At 35.4% G+C, this 16,796-nt stretch overlaps 2 protein-coding genes across 2 annotated transcripts; both read right to left on the bottom strand.

Moving 5' to 3' along the window:
- Window positions 1-800: 800 nt before the first annotated feature.
- LOC127073625 (sodium/pyruvate cotransporter BASS2, chloroplastic) lies at window positions 801-6,999 on the bottom strand. The gene is made up of 13 exons (XM_051014799.1): window positions 6,625-6,999; window positions 6,429-6,537; window positions 4,709-4,829; window positions 4,566-4,607; window positions 4,368-4,481; window positions 4,223-4,285; window positions 3,637-3,764; window positions 2,647-2,728; window positions 2,041-2,092; window positions 1,792-1,889; window positions 1,505-1,663; window positions 1,288-1,377; window positions 801-1,176 (listed from the first exon to the last, which is right to left on the bottom strand). Exons 1-13 carry the CDS (start codon window positions 6,737-6,739, stop codon window positions 1,099-1,101), a joined length of 1,251 nt encoding a protein of 416 aa, XP_050870756.1. The 5' UTR covers window positions 6,740-6,999; the 3' UTR covers window positions 801-1,098.
- A 2,029-nt stretch (window positions 7,000-9,028) lies between these two features.
- Window positions 9,029-11,169, bottom strand: LOC127073624 (protein MAIN-LIKE 2-like). The gene is made up of 3 exons (XM_051014798.1): window positions 10,408-11,169; window positions 10,233-10,323; window positions 9,029-10,148 (listed from the first exon to the last, which is right to left on the bottom strand). Exons 1-3 carry the CDS (start codon window positions 11,073-11,075, stop codon window positions 9,075-9,077), a joined length of 1,833 nt encoding a protein of 610 aa, XP_050870755.1. The 5' UTR covers window positions 11,076-11,169; the 3' UTR covers window positions 9,029-9,074.
- Window positions 11,170-16,796: the final 5,627 nt, after the last annotated feature.

The raw sequence follows: 16,796 nt of genomic DNA, 5'->3' as shown, positions 1-16,796 counted from the left end.
TAATTTTGTCTTTTTATACAATTAAAAATGAGCAAATTTTTTTTAAAAAAATAATATTTAAAAAGGAACATGTTTACCCTGACATAACACAACAATAAGATGTTACACCTAACTACAATAAAATGTTATTTTAGATTTATGTCGAGGAAATAATATTTATGTCAACAATAAGATGTTACCGTTTAGATTTATGTCGAGTAATATTTAGGTTAAGAATAAAATTATTAATAAATAAATTTAAAAAAAAAACCTACTAAGTTTTATAAAAATATGATGCCACCCAACCTTTAACAAGTGAGAGAAGAGAGGAAAACATGTCAACAATAAGATGTTACAGTTTAGATTTATGTCGAATAATATTTAGGTTAAGAATAAAATTATTAATAAATAAATTAAAAAAAAAAACCTACTAAGTTTTATAAAAATATGATGCCACCCAACCTTTAACAAGTGAGAGAAGAGAGGAAAACACCCTGCATTGCTTACCGGAGCAGTCAAAACAAACAGATTCGGTCTGATGAAGAATTTTCCGAAACACCGGATCTATTTGTCTTTAACTGTTCTGGTATGCAAATGATTTCCTCTTTTCTTATTTGTGCACCGGATCAATCGAAAGAGATGAAAGAAAAATGAATTTTTAAAGGGCAGTAAAGTCATTTCATCTAAAGTGTGAGGGTGCCAATACAATCCTGCCGGCCCGGAACACCTTGCATCAGGTAGAATCGATTTTAGATATAAAATCAACTTCAAAAGGGAAAACCAAACATCTAGTGCAATTGGTTGAATCAACCACTAGCAAATGCAAGATAATAGAACCACAGTGGATTCGACTCTTCATTGGATAAAACCATGGCAAGAGTTCTGTAGGTTGCCCCTTTTTTGTTGCTACATAGGGATATATTGTTTGTTATCACTCTTCTCCCTGGTATAAATTGTTGCAAACTTATCCTAAATTCTTAAAACTCTAAACATATTGCAATGCTACATGAATTCAAAAACAAAACTTCCTTATCAACTAATGCATAAATTAATATCTTCTAAACAAGGGCGGAAAAAAATTCATAGGGCATGTAATGCATAGATAATATGCCATGATTTTCATTCCTTAAAGTCATCTTTGTCATCAATGGGAATTGGAGTATTCCTCCAATACACAGCTAGAGCACTCCCACCAAGCTGCATGACAACAGTAATAAGTAATTATCATTGATAACATCCTAAATTCTTCTACAAGAAATGAGCAAAACTAAAAAAGTCTAATAGAAAGGGGAAAATGTCCTATCTTACCGCCATGCAGACAACGCTGACAGCAGAAGGAACAGCCACAAGGGGGTTTGTGAAGTGTTTCTGAGCAAGCAAGAATCCAAGTGCAGAACTCTGCAAACAATAATTAAAATGTTACTATAAAACTATCAAGCCTAAAGCACTACCAAGTGGAGTTACCTTCTTATACAAGTTCTACGATAACAATGGATGATGTCTGTCGTATGAAGAGAAAGCATACCTGCATCCCACACTCAATCGATATTGTACGTGATGTGGATTCGCCAAATGACAGTTTCGAAATCCAATAACCAATAGCAAATGCAGCAGCATGTAGAGCAAGAACTGGCAATATCAATTGTGCTCCTTGAGTTTTTAAGACCTCTGAAACTTGCCCTATCTGAAAGGTTAATAAATGTGAATATCCATGTAAAGCGAGAATGAAAAGTGATGATAATACCAAGTAAACTGTTGGCTAAAGGAGATTAAAGCCAATGCGCATCATCTCATATAACTTGTTCAACTTACTGGGCTTGCACAAAGGAGAGTGGTCAAGATAACTCCTATCAAAGGTGTGACTGTGATTATCTTTGAAGTGAACTTGGGGAAAAACTCATTTGCCAAAACTGCCAGATATAGCAAAAACATTTTCAAAATCATCCTAATCTTTAAGAACCAAATCTTACACCAAATGGAGACACATTAGAATATAAGTTCAAGTGCTCATCCAACCAACCCTAACACACAACTAGAAAGATTCAGATAACCATATCTTACCTCCCACAATTGTAGGGACTAAAACAACCTGAAAGGTGCTTAATGCCAGGCCCTGGAAAAGTAACAACAATTTCATGAATGAATGAAAAAAATAAAAATATAAGATATCATGGAATTTTGTCCGAAATAATGTGAAAAAATTACAGTACGGCCAGAACAGAGTATTTTGGAAAAAAAACAAAGTCATTCTAGATACTGAGGCCCTGTTAACATTGTGAAAACATTTTCTATTTTTATTCTAAAATATGAGTTAATTTTACATGCTAACAAGAGATAATAGACTCTTGAAGTGAACAATTCTGTGCATTTTTGGAAACAAAGAAAATGCAAAAAAAAATTGTTTTCATTATTTTCAAAATGCATCATCCCTAGCTATCTTTTCATCTTCTCCATCATAATAGTTCACTTCAAGAGTCTCACATCTTATTAACAAGATAAAAAGAAAACACATTTCTAGAAAATAAAAAATAAAAAATGTTTTCACAAAGAAAAAGGGCCGTACTTTTTCACATGATTAGGAGATAGTTCGATTTGTAATGTCAAGTGTCAACTACGCATTTTATTAACATTCCTTTCATGCTAAAAAATAGTCAAGCCACAACTTACAGCAGCATCAACTGGAACAAGTTGACCAGCTAGAAGCTTTGTTAGAAGTGGGGTCATAATAATAGCTCCGACAGTTGAACACCTGTAGAATGGTAAATAACATGTTGGTAACCTGACTTCCGAAAAATACTCCTTTAGATGACAATATTAATAAAAACCAGATAAATTCATCGCAGCTACAAAATACAAAAATAGCAAAGCTAAAAATATTTCATTAGGTATAACATGAAAAAATTGCAACAGTGACACATTTAAGTTGCATGTTTGAAGATGACATTAAAGTTGCACTCAGAGAAGGTGCAAAGGCTCTTCACATTTCGGTAAGATATATACAGTACCACAAATTTAGGCATGATAGGATTGTGGTACAAAAGATAACTAAATCCAATCCTATTGGTATTACTATTTTAACATAGAATGGTTCCTAAATTCATATATGATCTGATCCAATTTAATCTAAATCAATTTGTACAGGATCAGTTATTCAACTTTTGTTTTGTTTCATTTTATTATGACAGTAAATAAAACATAAAATACAACAAATATAATAAAAACTAATTTATATTACATATAAGTCCAACACTACAACTTACAAGCCTGAAAATGATATTATTTACTTCATACTCAAACTACTAGAAGTAAACCTACAGAACACTACAACCAGAATTTTTAAGTCATAAAATGTTTTATTTTACTGAGCTTAATCAAAAACAGAAAAAACTATATAACATGTAACAACAACTTAAGAGTTTATTATAAATACATTAAAATAATAGGACTAATTTAGAAAACAAGAACAGAGAGAAAAAAAATTGGTAAGGAATTTTTCTAACTATGGGAGAAATGGTAATTTCATATATAAATTATATAAGGAAATGCAAATAGCTCATCGAATACAGAAATCACTGAATAGCGACCAAAATAAGTCAGAGAAAAAATAAAATAGAAAATACAAAGGTAACCAAACAAGGAAATGTGAGTTACACATACGTCGTCATTAGAACAGAGAGAGCAACGTTTCCCTTGGATATATATGTTGCAACATTTGATGCCTGGCCTCCAGGACAACATGAGACCAAAATAAGACCCGTTGCAAGAGGAGGTGAAAGTTTTAGTGACTGAAAAACAGAAATTAATGTTAGCAGATTTGGCATGATATAGATTCTTATGATCCACACCACATCAGCTAGCAGTAAGAAATAAATAACCAATCTTACAAATTTTGGTCTCAAATTACAATAAATACACTTTTTTAAGAAAACAACGTGAACAGAACAAAAAATAGAAGTGATAGACATCAATAGGCATTAAGCTATGGTTGTTTTAACCAATTAACCCACACACCCCCAAAAAAATACTGCATATCCTAAAAATGGCCTCAATAAATAACGAGCTATGTTACGTCCAACAAGGTACAAAACACTCAATAAATCAATATCATTGATATTATTTCTTTGATGACAATCTTATGAGGTAGTTTAAAATATAACAGGGCATGACACATATCAAGAACTAGTTTAATTGAAGCAGTACAATAGCAAAACATGAACATGCTAAAAAACAAATAAAAAAATACCATTGCAATGACAAAGCCTAGCAAGGGCTTGACAAAATATTGTGCAAGAAACCCCACACCCACCTGCAAAAGCAAAATAAATAATATTGTTGAAAAGGAGGAACAGACAGAAGATTTCCTTTAAACACAAGTGATTGTTACTTACAGTCCACGGATTTCGCAGACATCGTTTGAAATCGTCAAATGTCAATGTCAAACCCATAGAGAGCATGAGGAAACCCAAGCCAAGAGTAAAAAGGTCCGTCTCCAACCAAGTAACCTGGAATAAAGTCATAACAATATAGTAGTTAATAAAATATTTTACTCAACCATGAAAATAGCTGCAGAGAGACAGAGTTGTTACAGCAGCTGGCTTGTAAATACCGAGGATAGCCCCCAAGATGACCTGCACATGTAAGTTAAAGTCAGACAGCTTTGAAAAACTGAATAAGTATGACTATGAAATTGGAAAGATAGTAGGTAGAAGAAGAAAAATCTTAGACTTACCCACAGGGGAAAAAGAGTGGTTAGAGTTTCAATAACTTTCTCATACTGGGTCAGGCCCCCGGCACTTTCAGGAATATCTCCAGAAATGTTTGTTGTAGCTGAGCACAATATCTGTGAGTTCCTAAACATAGCAATACACAAGTCATTAGCACTTACCAAGAGAATGTTAAACAAAATACTCAAGAACCTTTTAACAACAACAACAACCAAGTCTTATTCCACTAAGTGGAGTCGGCTACATGGATCAACTTCAGTCATAATGTTCTATTCAAGACCATGCTTTTATCCAAATCATTAATCTCGATATCTTTCTTAATAACTTCTCTTATAGTTTTTTTAGGTCTTCCTCTACCTTTAACTGTTTGACTCCTCTCAACATGATCTACTCCCTTAAGTCTTCTCTCTACATGCCCGAACCACTTAAGTCTATTTTCCACCATCTTTTCTACTATAAGTGATACCCCAACACTCTAATATTTTCATTTTTAATCTTAACATGTCTAGTCTTACCACACATTCAACACAACATCCCCATCTCTGCTATACTTATTTAATTCTTGTGATGATTCTTAACCACCTAACATTCAGTCCTGTACAAGCATCTTTTAAAAAAGACAATTCACCGGTCAGTGCCGGACTAATACATAACAGATTTAGAGAAACACTGTCATATGGTGGTTAGGCCTTTTTCAATCCAATTTTCATTTTAAATAATGTGAAAATGAACACAATGCTATCATGCAGATAAGTTTTTTTTTTTCAAGAAGTAAAGGAGGAAAGGAAGACAATACATGCTAACCATTAAGAGCACATAGTTTAATTCCAGCAATGAAATAAATCATAAACCTAACATTGAGAACAGGAGGATTACTTCACAGTAAGAATTTTCGTAGTTACATTACTTACGAATGAGAAAAAACAATCTGAGCCTGAGGGTATCTCTAATGACTTAGATTAAAATGTGCACCGAAAAGCTAAATTTCAATAAAAGCGCATAGATTACAATGTTTATAAATTTCACAAGTTAGAATATTATCCAGTGCATTGTACAAATAGAACGCGTAACTTAAATCTCAACATAGTACAAATCTTTACTTGAAGACAATCAATAATACATGTGCAAGAACAGACTAGCGCTTCATACAAGAGCTTTAACAGTTTTCCATCTTTTTTAACAATCTACAAAACTTCTATCCATTCAACAATAAAAAAACAAAAGCCACCCTAGCTTAGCTACCTCGTATTATCATCCTAGCCTGCATCCGGAAGTATTAATTCCATATACTCAAATCCTTCCATAAACTCCAATTATATGAAATAAAACACTTTTTTTCAATATTTAGTGCATGTTTGGTTCTCAATGGGAAAATATTGATTTTGAGTGAATTGATTTTGTAAAATTGATTATGGTTAACTGAGTTGAATGAAAAGTGATTTATATTTGGATGACTTTATGCAAAATTGAGTTGAACCTTAAATTTCAATGTAAAAATCATGCTTAAACTCAAAAGCTACGAATTCTAGTTTCAAATAGAATCAATTCTGGAGGGCAGAAACAATTATATTTTAGAAGAACCAAACACCTCAGAATCTTTCCAAAAGCTAAACCAAACATAAACCCAGAACCATGACACTAACCCGTGGCGGGCCCCATTCATGCCTTCATTGTGAGGTGTCTGTGCCACTAGACTCATTGCATGTTTAAAAAAGATTAGTGTACCTTTTAGAACTCAGAGAAACTAAAGGGAATCTAGCAGCCGCAACAATCGTTTTTTCGCCCCACAATTCACTTCTAACCGCACAGCTTCTTCCAAAATCGCTTCTCACGTCTTAAAAAAAACACAAACAACAACGCAAAACACGTTAACAAAACGAAATAAAAAAACACAGATCAAACATTACACATTACAACATACCTAGATGGCTATTAACAAAGTTTCTCCGAGGGAGATAAGTATAATTTGGCTTAAGAATCGCATCGAACGATCCAATTCTATGGTCTCTGAGAATGATTCTGGGCATGGAAGCCATTGATTAGAGAGAGAGAAAGGGTTTAATGTGAAAAGGGGTTTATTGATTCCGTTAGATATTAATATAGTAGAAAAGGAAATGGAGAAAGCGAAGTAGTGGGAAATTGGAGTGTGGAAATGAAGTAGATTCAAAATTGAAATGAGAGTGACTAGTTTGGGGGATAGTGAATAATTAAGCGAGAATGGATAACGTGGAATAGAATGAACCACAAATGCTTCTGCGTTATCCTCATCCATATCTTCCCCTTTGCTCACAATTTCCAGCCAGGATACTAGTATATGCATAAAGTATATGTATGAATTATTAAATCCAAATATCAGTTTTTTAATATTTGACTTTAGTGTTTCTTGTAAAATGTATATTTGACTTTAATGTCTAAAAAATTAGTTTTAAAATATATATATATATAATTCTTTCACCAAAATAATTTTATAATTGTCACATTTAGAGAGCTCTCGATAGGTAATTATAAGAATATAAATGGAATATGGGGAAGGATGAAGATTCGACTCCTCACATCTCACTTATTCATTTTATTACTTTAACCACTTAACTATTCAACCAAATAAAAAATATCCTACAAATTTTTTCATCTAAAATTTCCTCAAAAATCTATAATAATTAAATTAAAATAAAATAATATTTTATCAATTAACGCCATATCATTTAGTCAACAAAATACCTATTATTCTTTTGTTTCCCTTCTTTAATCAAACCTCGCAACTCTATTTATTAACTAACCAATTAATTAATAATTAAATTAATATATTTTTTATTAATTTTTTCAAATATAATGTTTCAAGAGGAAAAATATATATATTATATTAAATCATATTTTTATTTTTAAAATGTTGACATATAATATAATTGAATGTTAAGATTTTATTAGATAATGATGTGAAATAATTTTTCACTTAAAATACACTACATTTAATCTCACATTTCTTGAAATATAAAAACTTAATATTAGTGATACAATTTTCTTGAGATATAGTATTTAATATCGGTGATATAACTTATTTTGAAGCATAATAAAATACTTAAATTTTGAGTAAAAAAATAATTATTTATTATTATTTTTATTTATTTATTTAGCATCTTCCTTTTTTATTAATTTTTCCTTATTCAATTAAGTTTATATTTTTTAATCATGTCAATGTAAGGCAAATTTACCGAGATAACCCACATTTTCGAAGAAATTCCCAAAATAACCCAGTTTTCAAAAAAATTCCCAATATACCCCACTTTTAGAGGGAGGCGTCAATTGGATTGGCGCCCCCTCTTAAAAATTGCAAGGAGGCGCCAATTGGATTGGCTAGGGCACCTGCCCTAGCCAATCCAATTGGCGCCTGTGTGTAATTTTTAAGAGGGGGCGCCAATCCAATTGGCGCCTTCCTTAAAAAAGCCTCAAATGAAAAAACTTCCAACATGAAAGTTGTATATCTTTTCAAGAAAATGAATTTGGATATAAATTTTGCATCATTTGGATTTTTTATGAGAAAGTTATGGGCAGTTGAAGTTGGACTTCTGAGTTTGTCAACTGTTATCAGACCGATAATGTTTTGTATTATTGCATGTGTTTCTTTTAGGAATATGAATTTTTGTCCAACATAACATTTGAACTAGACATCTTAAATTTTCCAATGCACTTGGTCCCACCTCAAAATAATAAAAAATGAGTGATTTAGGTCCCTGCAAAGTTGACCCAAAATTAGGGTTTATGTCAAAACAAGTGTATGTGAATTTTGCCAAAAGGGACCAACTTCAAGCCCTTTAGTTTGAATGATAAAAGCCTCAAATGACAAAACCTTCAACATAAAAGTTGTAGATCTTTTCAAGATAATGAATTTGGACTAAAGTTTTGCATCATTTGCAATTTTTATGAGTTAGGTATGGGCACCTGAAGTTGGACTCTTTGACATTTTATCTGTTATCTGACCTATAATGTTTTGTATTATTGCATGTGTTTGTGTTAGAGTTATGAATTTTTGTCCAACATAAGAAGTGAAGTAGACACCTTAAAGTTTCCAATGCACTTAGTCCCACCTCAAAATAATTAAAAATGAGTGAGGTAGGTCCTTGCGAACTTGACCCAAAATTAGGGTTTCTGTCAAAATATGTGTATGTGAATTTTGCCAAAAGGGACCAAATTCAAGCCCTTTAACATAACAATAACAAGTCCTTGAATTAGGGTTTCTGACCTATAAATTTTTGTATTATGATATGTGTTTATTTTAGAATTATGAAAGAAACCTAATGTTTGGAGTTTACACAAAGATAAATTTGACATAATACGAATTGATATTAATAAAATTTGGATTTTACACAAAGAATCCTAATGGTGATGACCGGGATCACCTAACCGACCTCCGGTCCCACATCCCCTAGCTACCCTAACCCTTGGCCCTAACCCACGTTGACGATTCTGCACCGGTGTTTGTTCATCTGATGGTCCAGGAGCGTCATTACCTCCTACAGGAGAAGATCCGTTGAGGTATTCAGCCAACTCAGCATAGTCTTCAGTATTCAATGATGGTGTACCGGCGTAGCTGAGCTCATGACCCATGCCAGAGAAGTTGGGGTGTGGTTGACTCATGGATGGGCGACCGGGACGGTTGAAGGGGGACATGGGTGACAATGATGGGTCTAGGAAAGGTTGGAAAGGTTGTTGGGGTGTTTGGAAGAGATATGGTTGTGGGATGTTTTGGTATTGTGATGTTTGGGGTTCTTGGCTACGGTAGGTGATGGGGCGGTTAGTGTTTTGGGTAAGGCGACTTTGGTAGGGTGATGGTGTGGGTGCGAAGCGATGTTCGGTCGAAGGTTGATGGTCCATTTGTTGGTGGTGGTATGGGGGATGTTCTTGGTTTTGGGGTTGGGTGAATGGCATGTTTTGGTGGTATGTTTGTGTGTTTGTGGAACGGAAAGTTTGTCGGATAGGTGGTTGTGAGTAACCGGGCTGAGAATGTTGTTGGGGGTTAGATGTTGATCCTTCTTGTGTGTAACTTGTCTGGCGTGGGTCATAGAGGTACATATCATCGGCGATGAATTGAAATCCAACTGATCTATACCAAGCCATATAAGTACGACTTGGTTTTACCTCATTTGGCATGACTGCGTCAGTTAAGACATGGTCATGACGGTGCTTCCACTTGCGACACTCTGATCTTGCAAAGGTTTGCCAAGGGTTGTAGTTCCATTGGTCGTTCACTTTACGCATATGCCATTCTCCTAGGCTAGCTGGGGGATCTGGGATATTCTGGACCATACCAAACTGCAGCTTCACACGGTCGGTGTTGTGCAGCTCCACTGTTGTGAACCGTATTATCGGTGTGCATGTTGTCCATACGGCTGCGTCTTCAGGGTTGATCTGATGCTCATGATCCATATTAAGGTATGGACGCCAAATGAACTGAAATGTTAAAGATGATAGGATTTAAATGAATGTAGAAAAAGTCAACATAATATGAAGAAATAATGAAATTATTTTGCTTACGTCTGCCGGTCGAAGGTGATCCAACAGGTTGCGATATTGAGTAATACAATGTCTCGGACATCTGCTGTAATTCATACCGCGTGCCGACCATCTACACCAAAAAGTTAAAATAAATTAGTTATGGGTAATAAACTGTAAGGAAGGAAGTAAAGATATAGCAGTTTAAACAACTTACTTTTTTGCATATGGAAAAGTGAAGGGGTTGCTATTGACCGGTGCTAGAGACGGTAGTCTTGACCATCCCCATGCTTGTAGCAAAACAGCACATCCAGAAAATGTAGAAGTATCTTTGTGGGAGTTTTTGCACAAAGAACTATAGAGATAGGCTAGACATGCGGATCCCCAACTATAACTACCTATTCTATCTATATGTCTAAGTAAAGGTAAGTACATAATATGCATGCTAGAACCACTACCTTCGGGAAATAAAAAGGATCCTAGTAACAACATAATGTAACACCTAGTTTTGATGATTCGAGCATCTTCGGTAGAATGCTCATCTAAATAAAAATTATTATAATATGACTTTAGGCGTGAAAGTAGTATACCTTGTCCCCTAGCATTATCATCTAACAAATCAGTGTTTAAAAGCTCCATGCAAATTGAATTTGCATAGTTGGTCTTACCATTAACAGCTTTGCCTTCAATTCGTAGTCCTAAAAGCATGTAGACGTCTTCTAACGTCACGGTACACTCACCGGTTGGAAACCAAAATGTGTGTGTCTCTGGCCTCCATCTTTCGCATAAGGCTAGAATGAACTTGTTATCTATAGACCAAGACATAATTTTGCTAAGGTGACCAAAACCGGCGAGTTCAACATAAGGTTGAATCATCGGGTCCATTGGGACAAATTCGTGGACTCGAGTTCGAAACCTTGAGACCTCCTATAATAGAAATAATGTAACACTTGACTAAGTCGGTATTTAAAAATAAAATGGGGTTGGTGGAGATGAAACATAAAAAAGAAGTATAAGAAAAAACTTACGTATGTCGCGATGTTTGCAACTGTTCCTCTGTGTGTTTCGCCTATTGTGAGTAAAGACATATTGCTGGGGAGTTGGTGTAGATGAAAATGGAAGATTTTGTTGAAGATGAAATTGTAAAAGAAGTAGTGAGAAATGTAGATGAAGTAGTGAGAATGTTGGTGTGGAAGAATTGTTGAAAGAGTGGATCAATTTATAGGCAAATGGAGGAGTGCATGAAAAATTGTGTTTGTATGGTGTCTCCACCTCATTTGGCGACCATGTGCAATATTAAAGTGGGGGCGCCATTCAAATTGGCGACACCCTAGGGCACATGCATGCAAGGTTAGTTCTGAATGCTTGGTTTCGAGGACTGACTCCATGGGGGCGCCATTCAAATTGGCGACCATGTACAAGGCTTAAAGGTAGGCGCCAAACCAATTGGCGCCACCTTCTGCATGTCTGACAAGTGGCATTGTTGTCTCCTGCATGCTGAACAAATCACTTATGGATGGCTTGCATGATTGACATATCATCTCTGACCATCTTAGGTGTCCGACACGTGTCTGTCTTGTCTCCTGCATGCTGATGACTAGCTTCTTGATACCTTGCCTGGTTGACACATCATCTCTGACCATCTTAGGTGTCCGACACGTGTCTGTCTTGTCTCCTGCATGCTGATGACTAGCTTCTTGATACCTTGCCTGGTTGACACATCAACTCACACTGTCTTGCAGGATTGACACGTCATCTCTGACACGTGGCTCTCTAGTATCCTGCATGCTGAATACTCACTTCTGTCTTGCATGACAGACACATCAACTCTTGACTAGCTAGCATGCTTGACACATCAACTCACACTGTCTTGCATGACAGACACATCAACTCTTGACTAGCTAGCATGCTTGACACATCAACTCACGCTGTCTTGCATGACAGACACCTCATCTCAGAAATTACTTGCATGCTTGACAAGGTATCTCAGACTAGCTTCAATGTGAGACACTGATACCATCTATTTAAGTGTCTTACTATCACATTCATCTGCACTTGCAAAATACTTTTCATCTCCAAAATACTTTTCATCTTCACTCACATTAATACTTATCATCTGCAAAATACTTTTCATCTTCACTCACATTCATCTGCACTTGCAAAATAGTTTTCATCTCCAAAATGTCATCTTCATCATTATACAGTATCAACGTTCACTGCAACGGTGAAACTTTTGACTCTGAGCTTCATGGTTTTTGTTTTAGAAACACTGATACCATTAGAGTCACGATGAAGAGAAATGCAACATTTTTGCATTTCAAAAAAAGAATACAATCCTTTATAGCATCAGGTATTGTGTCAAAGATGACATATCAGAATCCTATATTTTTTGAGAATGGTCAATGCAAGTTTTTCCCCCTAAAGATACGAGACGATGAAGATGTTGAAAGCATGTTTCTTAGTCATGAACATTAAGGCATGGATTGTATCAAGTTGTACATTACTCTACAACCATGTATACCGTCTCAACAGTCTCAACTAACAGATCAGGATCCAGCTGGTGGAGATGCTGCAGATGATGCACAATGGTCAGATGAACTCAACCCAGAAGCAGAAGTAGAGGTCGATGTTGTTGATGAAGAAGAAGAGGAGACTGAGATACAGGTTGATCACATCCTGAATAACGACGATGAAGATGAGGCTCAACAACCACCAATACCTCCTACTCATGCCTATATTCCTCCTCAACATATGAAAAATATGGATCTTCACGACGATGAAATGTCCGACAGTGTCTTCTATAATCCGTATCCGAGACCAGTAGGCGAATTAAAGGTTGGAGACATGTTTCGTACCAAAGAGGAATGTGTCTTGGCAATCAAAAAATACCACATGAACAACTTTGCTGACTTTACGGTGAAACGCACTGATTCTAGAAGGTATGTTATCGAATGTCGTAACATGCTTTGTAAGTTTCGTTTGGCTGCATCTTACAAGAAGAAAAATGACTCTTGGGAGATCGCTTCAATAGACCCACCACACAGTTGCGTCGCAACAACCGTTCAACAAGATCACCGTAAACTGAGCACAACTTTGATATGTCGAGACATTCTGCCATTGGTAAATAAAGACCCATCAGTGAAGGTGAGTATAATTATATCCCATATCCGAACAACATATAATTATACTTCATCTTACAAGAAAGCATGGATTGCGAGGACAAAGGCTGTTGAGCAGGTTTTCGGTAACTGGGAGGACTCATTCAAGGAATTACCACGGTTTTTATGGGCACTAAAAACTTATGTCCCAGGAACTGTGGCAATTCTGGAGACAGTGCCAGCAATGATGCCAGACGGAACCTGTGCTACAGGTAATAGAATATTTCACCGTCTCTTTTGGGCATTTGACCCGTGCATCAAAGGTTTCGCTTTCTGCAAACCTCTCCTGTAAATTGATGGCACTTGGTTATACGGAAAATACAAGGGTACGTTGCTCATGGCAGTTGCACAAGACGGTAACAACAATGTATTTCCCATTGCCTTTGCTCTTGTTGAAGGTGAAACGGCTGCTGGATGGGGTTTCTTTCTTCGACATCTCAGAACGCATGTCGCTCCACAAGCCAATCTATGTCTGATTTCTGATAGACATGCTGCCATCGAAAGTGCCTACAACAACCATGACAACGGATGGCATGATCCTCCTTCTACACATGTCTACTGTATCAGACACATTGCACAAAACTTCATGCGTGCTATAAAAGATAAGAATCTTCGCAAGAAGGTGGTGAATGCTGGGTATGCTTTAACTCAACCATCTTTTCAATATTATCGTGATGAGATTCGACTGTCTAATGAAGACGCGGGGAGATGGATAAATAACATCCCAGTAGAGCAGTGGACAAGAGCATTTGACGGTGGTTGTCGATGGGGCCACATGATAACAAACATTGTGGAATGCATGAACGGGGTTTTCAAAGGAATTCGAAACCTGCCCATAACCGCCTTGGTAAGATCAACCTATTATAGGTTGGCTTCTATGTTCGCAAGCAGAGGTGAAAGATGGAGTGCAGTGTTAATGTCCGGACAAGTATTCAGTGAATGTTGCATGAAGGTCATGAAAGAGGAGAGCATCAAAGCTACGACACACGCTGTAACAGTGTTTGACCGTCATAGACAAAATTTCAGCGTCCAGGAAACAATGGGCAACAGCGAGGGGAGACCAAATTTAGCCTACGCGGTTAAACTACACAGAAGTTGGTGCGATTGTGGAAAATTTCAGGCCTTCCGCATACCTTGCTCCCATGTCATTGCAGCATGCGCTTATACTCGTCAAGACGCTTACACCCATTTATCTGATGTGTACAAGGCCAACACCATCATGAATGTATATAGTAAAAGCTTTTCAGTACTACCAATGGAGGATTACTGGCCTCCATATGAAGGAGATATTGTTTGGCACAATGAAGAGATGCGTAGAAAGAAGAAAGGAAGGCCAAACAGCACACGTATAAGAACAGAGATGGATTCCACAGATAAAATGATAAGATTATGTAGTATCTGTCGTCAACCAGGACACAACAAAAACAACTGTCCCAATCAAGGAGCATCATCTAGATCTTAAGCTTATTGTAACATGATATCTAGATCTTAAGCTATTTGTAACATTGTATCTAGATCTTATGCTTTTTGTAACATTGTATTTCTGTAACAATCAATCATTATATATCATTAAGTTCTTGTTACAACGAGTTTCATAACCAACATCAGTACAAAACATCTGAAAACATAAATAATTCTAACTAATTACAACAATCAAATTAATATCGTCTCGACCGAACATCATTTCCCTAGCATCCTTATCAGTCTTCATTCGCACCCAACCAAAGATACTGTCAAGTCTCTCAATACTTCTGATTTTTTCCCCTTCTGGTATTTTCCCGTCTAACCATCGAACCAGCTCCCTCTTCAGTTGATCTAACGTGGTGATGTTCCAAAACAGCATCAACAATTGAGGTTTGTCTCTCGCATAAATCACCTTACCGTATCGGCGACGAACACCAAACATGATAGCCAAATGATTATATGAATTGTGGAACAATAGGTCACACTACGCATCTATTTATAAGACAAAAAAGGCATTTTATGAGGGACTCGGCAATTGAGTTGGCGCCTCCATTCAAGTTTTAACAACAGTCGCCATATGAACAACTTTCATGTTCATCAAAAATCCATTTGAAACTTGGAAGCTCATCATTAATTTCAAAACATTATAGGTCATTTTGACATAAACCCTAATTTTGGGTCAAGTTCGCAGGGACCTAACTCACTCATTTTTTATTATTTTGAGGTGGGACCAAGTGCATTGGAAAATTTAAGATGTCTAGTTCAAATGTTATGTTGGACAAAAAATCATATTCCTAAAAGAAACACATGCAATAATACAAAACATTATCGGTCTGATAACAGTTGACAAACTCAGAAGTCCAACTTCAACTGGCCATAACTTTCTCAAAAAAATTCCAAATGTTGCAAAATTTATATCCAAATTCATTGTCTTGAAAAGATCTACAACTTTCATGTTGGAAGTTTTTTCATTTGAGGCTTTTTTAAGAGGCGCCAATTGGATTGGTTAGGGCAGGTGCCCTAGCCAATCCAATTGGCGCCTCCTTGCAATTTTTAAGAGGGGGCGCCAATCCAATTGGCGCCTCCCTCTAAAAGTGGGGTATATTGGGAATTTTTTTGAAAACTGGATTATTTTGGGAATTTCTTCGAAAATGTGGGTTAATTAGGTAAAAAATCCTCAATGTAAATATTAATTTTTTAAAAATTTGTGAATACCTTTTTTGAATAACTGTTATTAAAATATTCTAATGAGAAAAATTCTATAATCAACAAATTTTGGTATATGCGTTTTAAAACCCAATTATTTAAATATATGTTTTTAAAATCTATAATAATTTTTTAAAGTATTTTTTTAACAAAATTATTAATATAATTTTTATATATTTTGGATCAACCCCGATTCATTTTAAATTAAGATGGCTTTAACTGACTTATATATTATCGAATTTTGTCTTAGTTTAGGATCATCAAAATGTCCTAATTATTTAGGACATGACTCATCCCTTGCTAATCCCTAAGTGTCATGACTCTATAAACCCCTAAAATGATCTTCCATTCCATTGTAAATCACTTAACTTATTGTTCAAGTTATATGTCCATTTTTGTGAGTCATGAATGTATATATTTATTTTAGATTAATTACAAGTAAGCAAACTATTTGAATAAAACATTGTTATCATGTGTTTTGAAAAATTGGCTCATTTAAAAGTAATAATTAAATTGGTTGTTAATTTTTTTAACAATGTTAGCTTCTGGATTGTTCTTACCTTATTGATTAGTATAACAATATATTTACAAGGAAATGGTTCTTTCGTGGAGACGGAAAGTTCTCTTAAAACCATAAAAAAAATCATAAGACCAAGTATTTAATTAATTAATTATATCATATTGATATTAATTATTAATTAATTATTTAATTGAGCTTTGTATTTGAATAGACCGTAAAAAGTTAGACCATTTAGTTAAATTCAATAAGAGGGTTCTT

The sequence above is a fragment of the Lathyrus oleraceus genome, chromosome 4 (genome assembly GCF_024323335.1).
Source record: "Lathyrus oleraceus cultivar Zhongwan6 chromosome 4, CAAS_Psat_ZW6_1.0, whole genome shotgun sequence".
NCBI lineage: Eukaryota > Viridiplantae > Streptophyta > Magnoliopsida > Fabales > Fabaceae > Lathyrus > Lathyrus oleraceus.
This window is presented reverse-complemented; position numbering and strand designations above follow the sequence as displayed.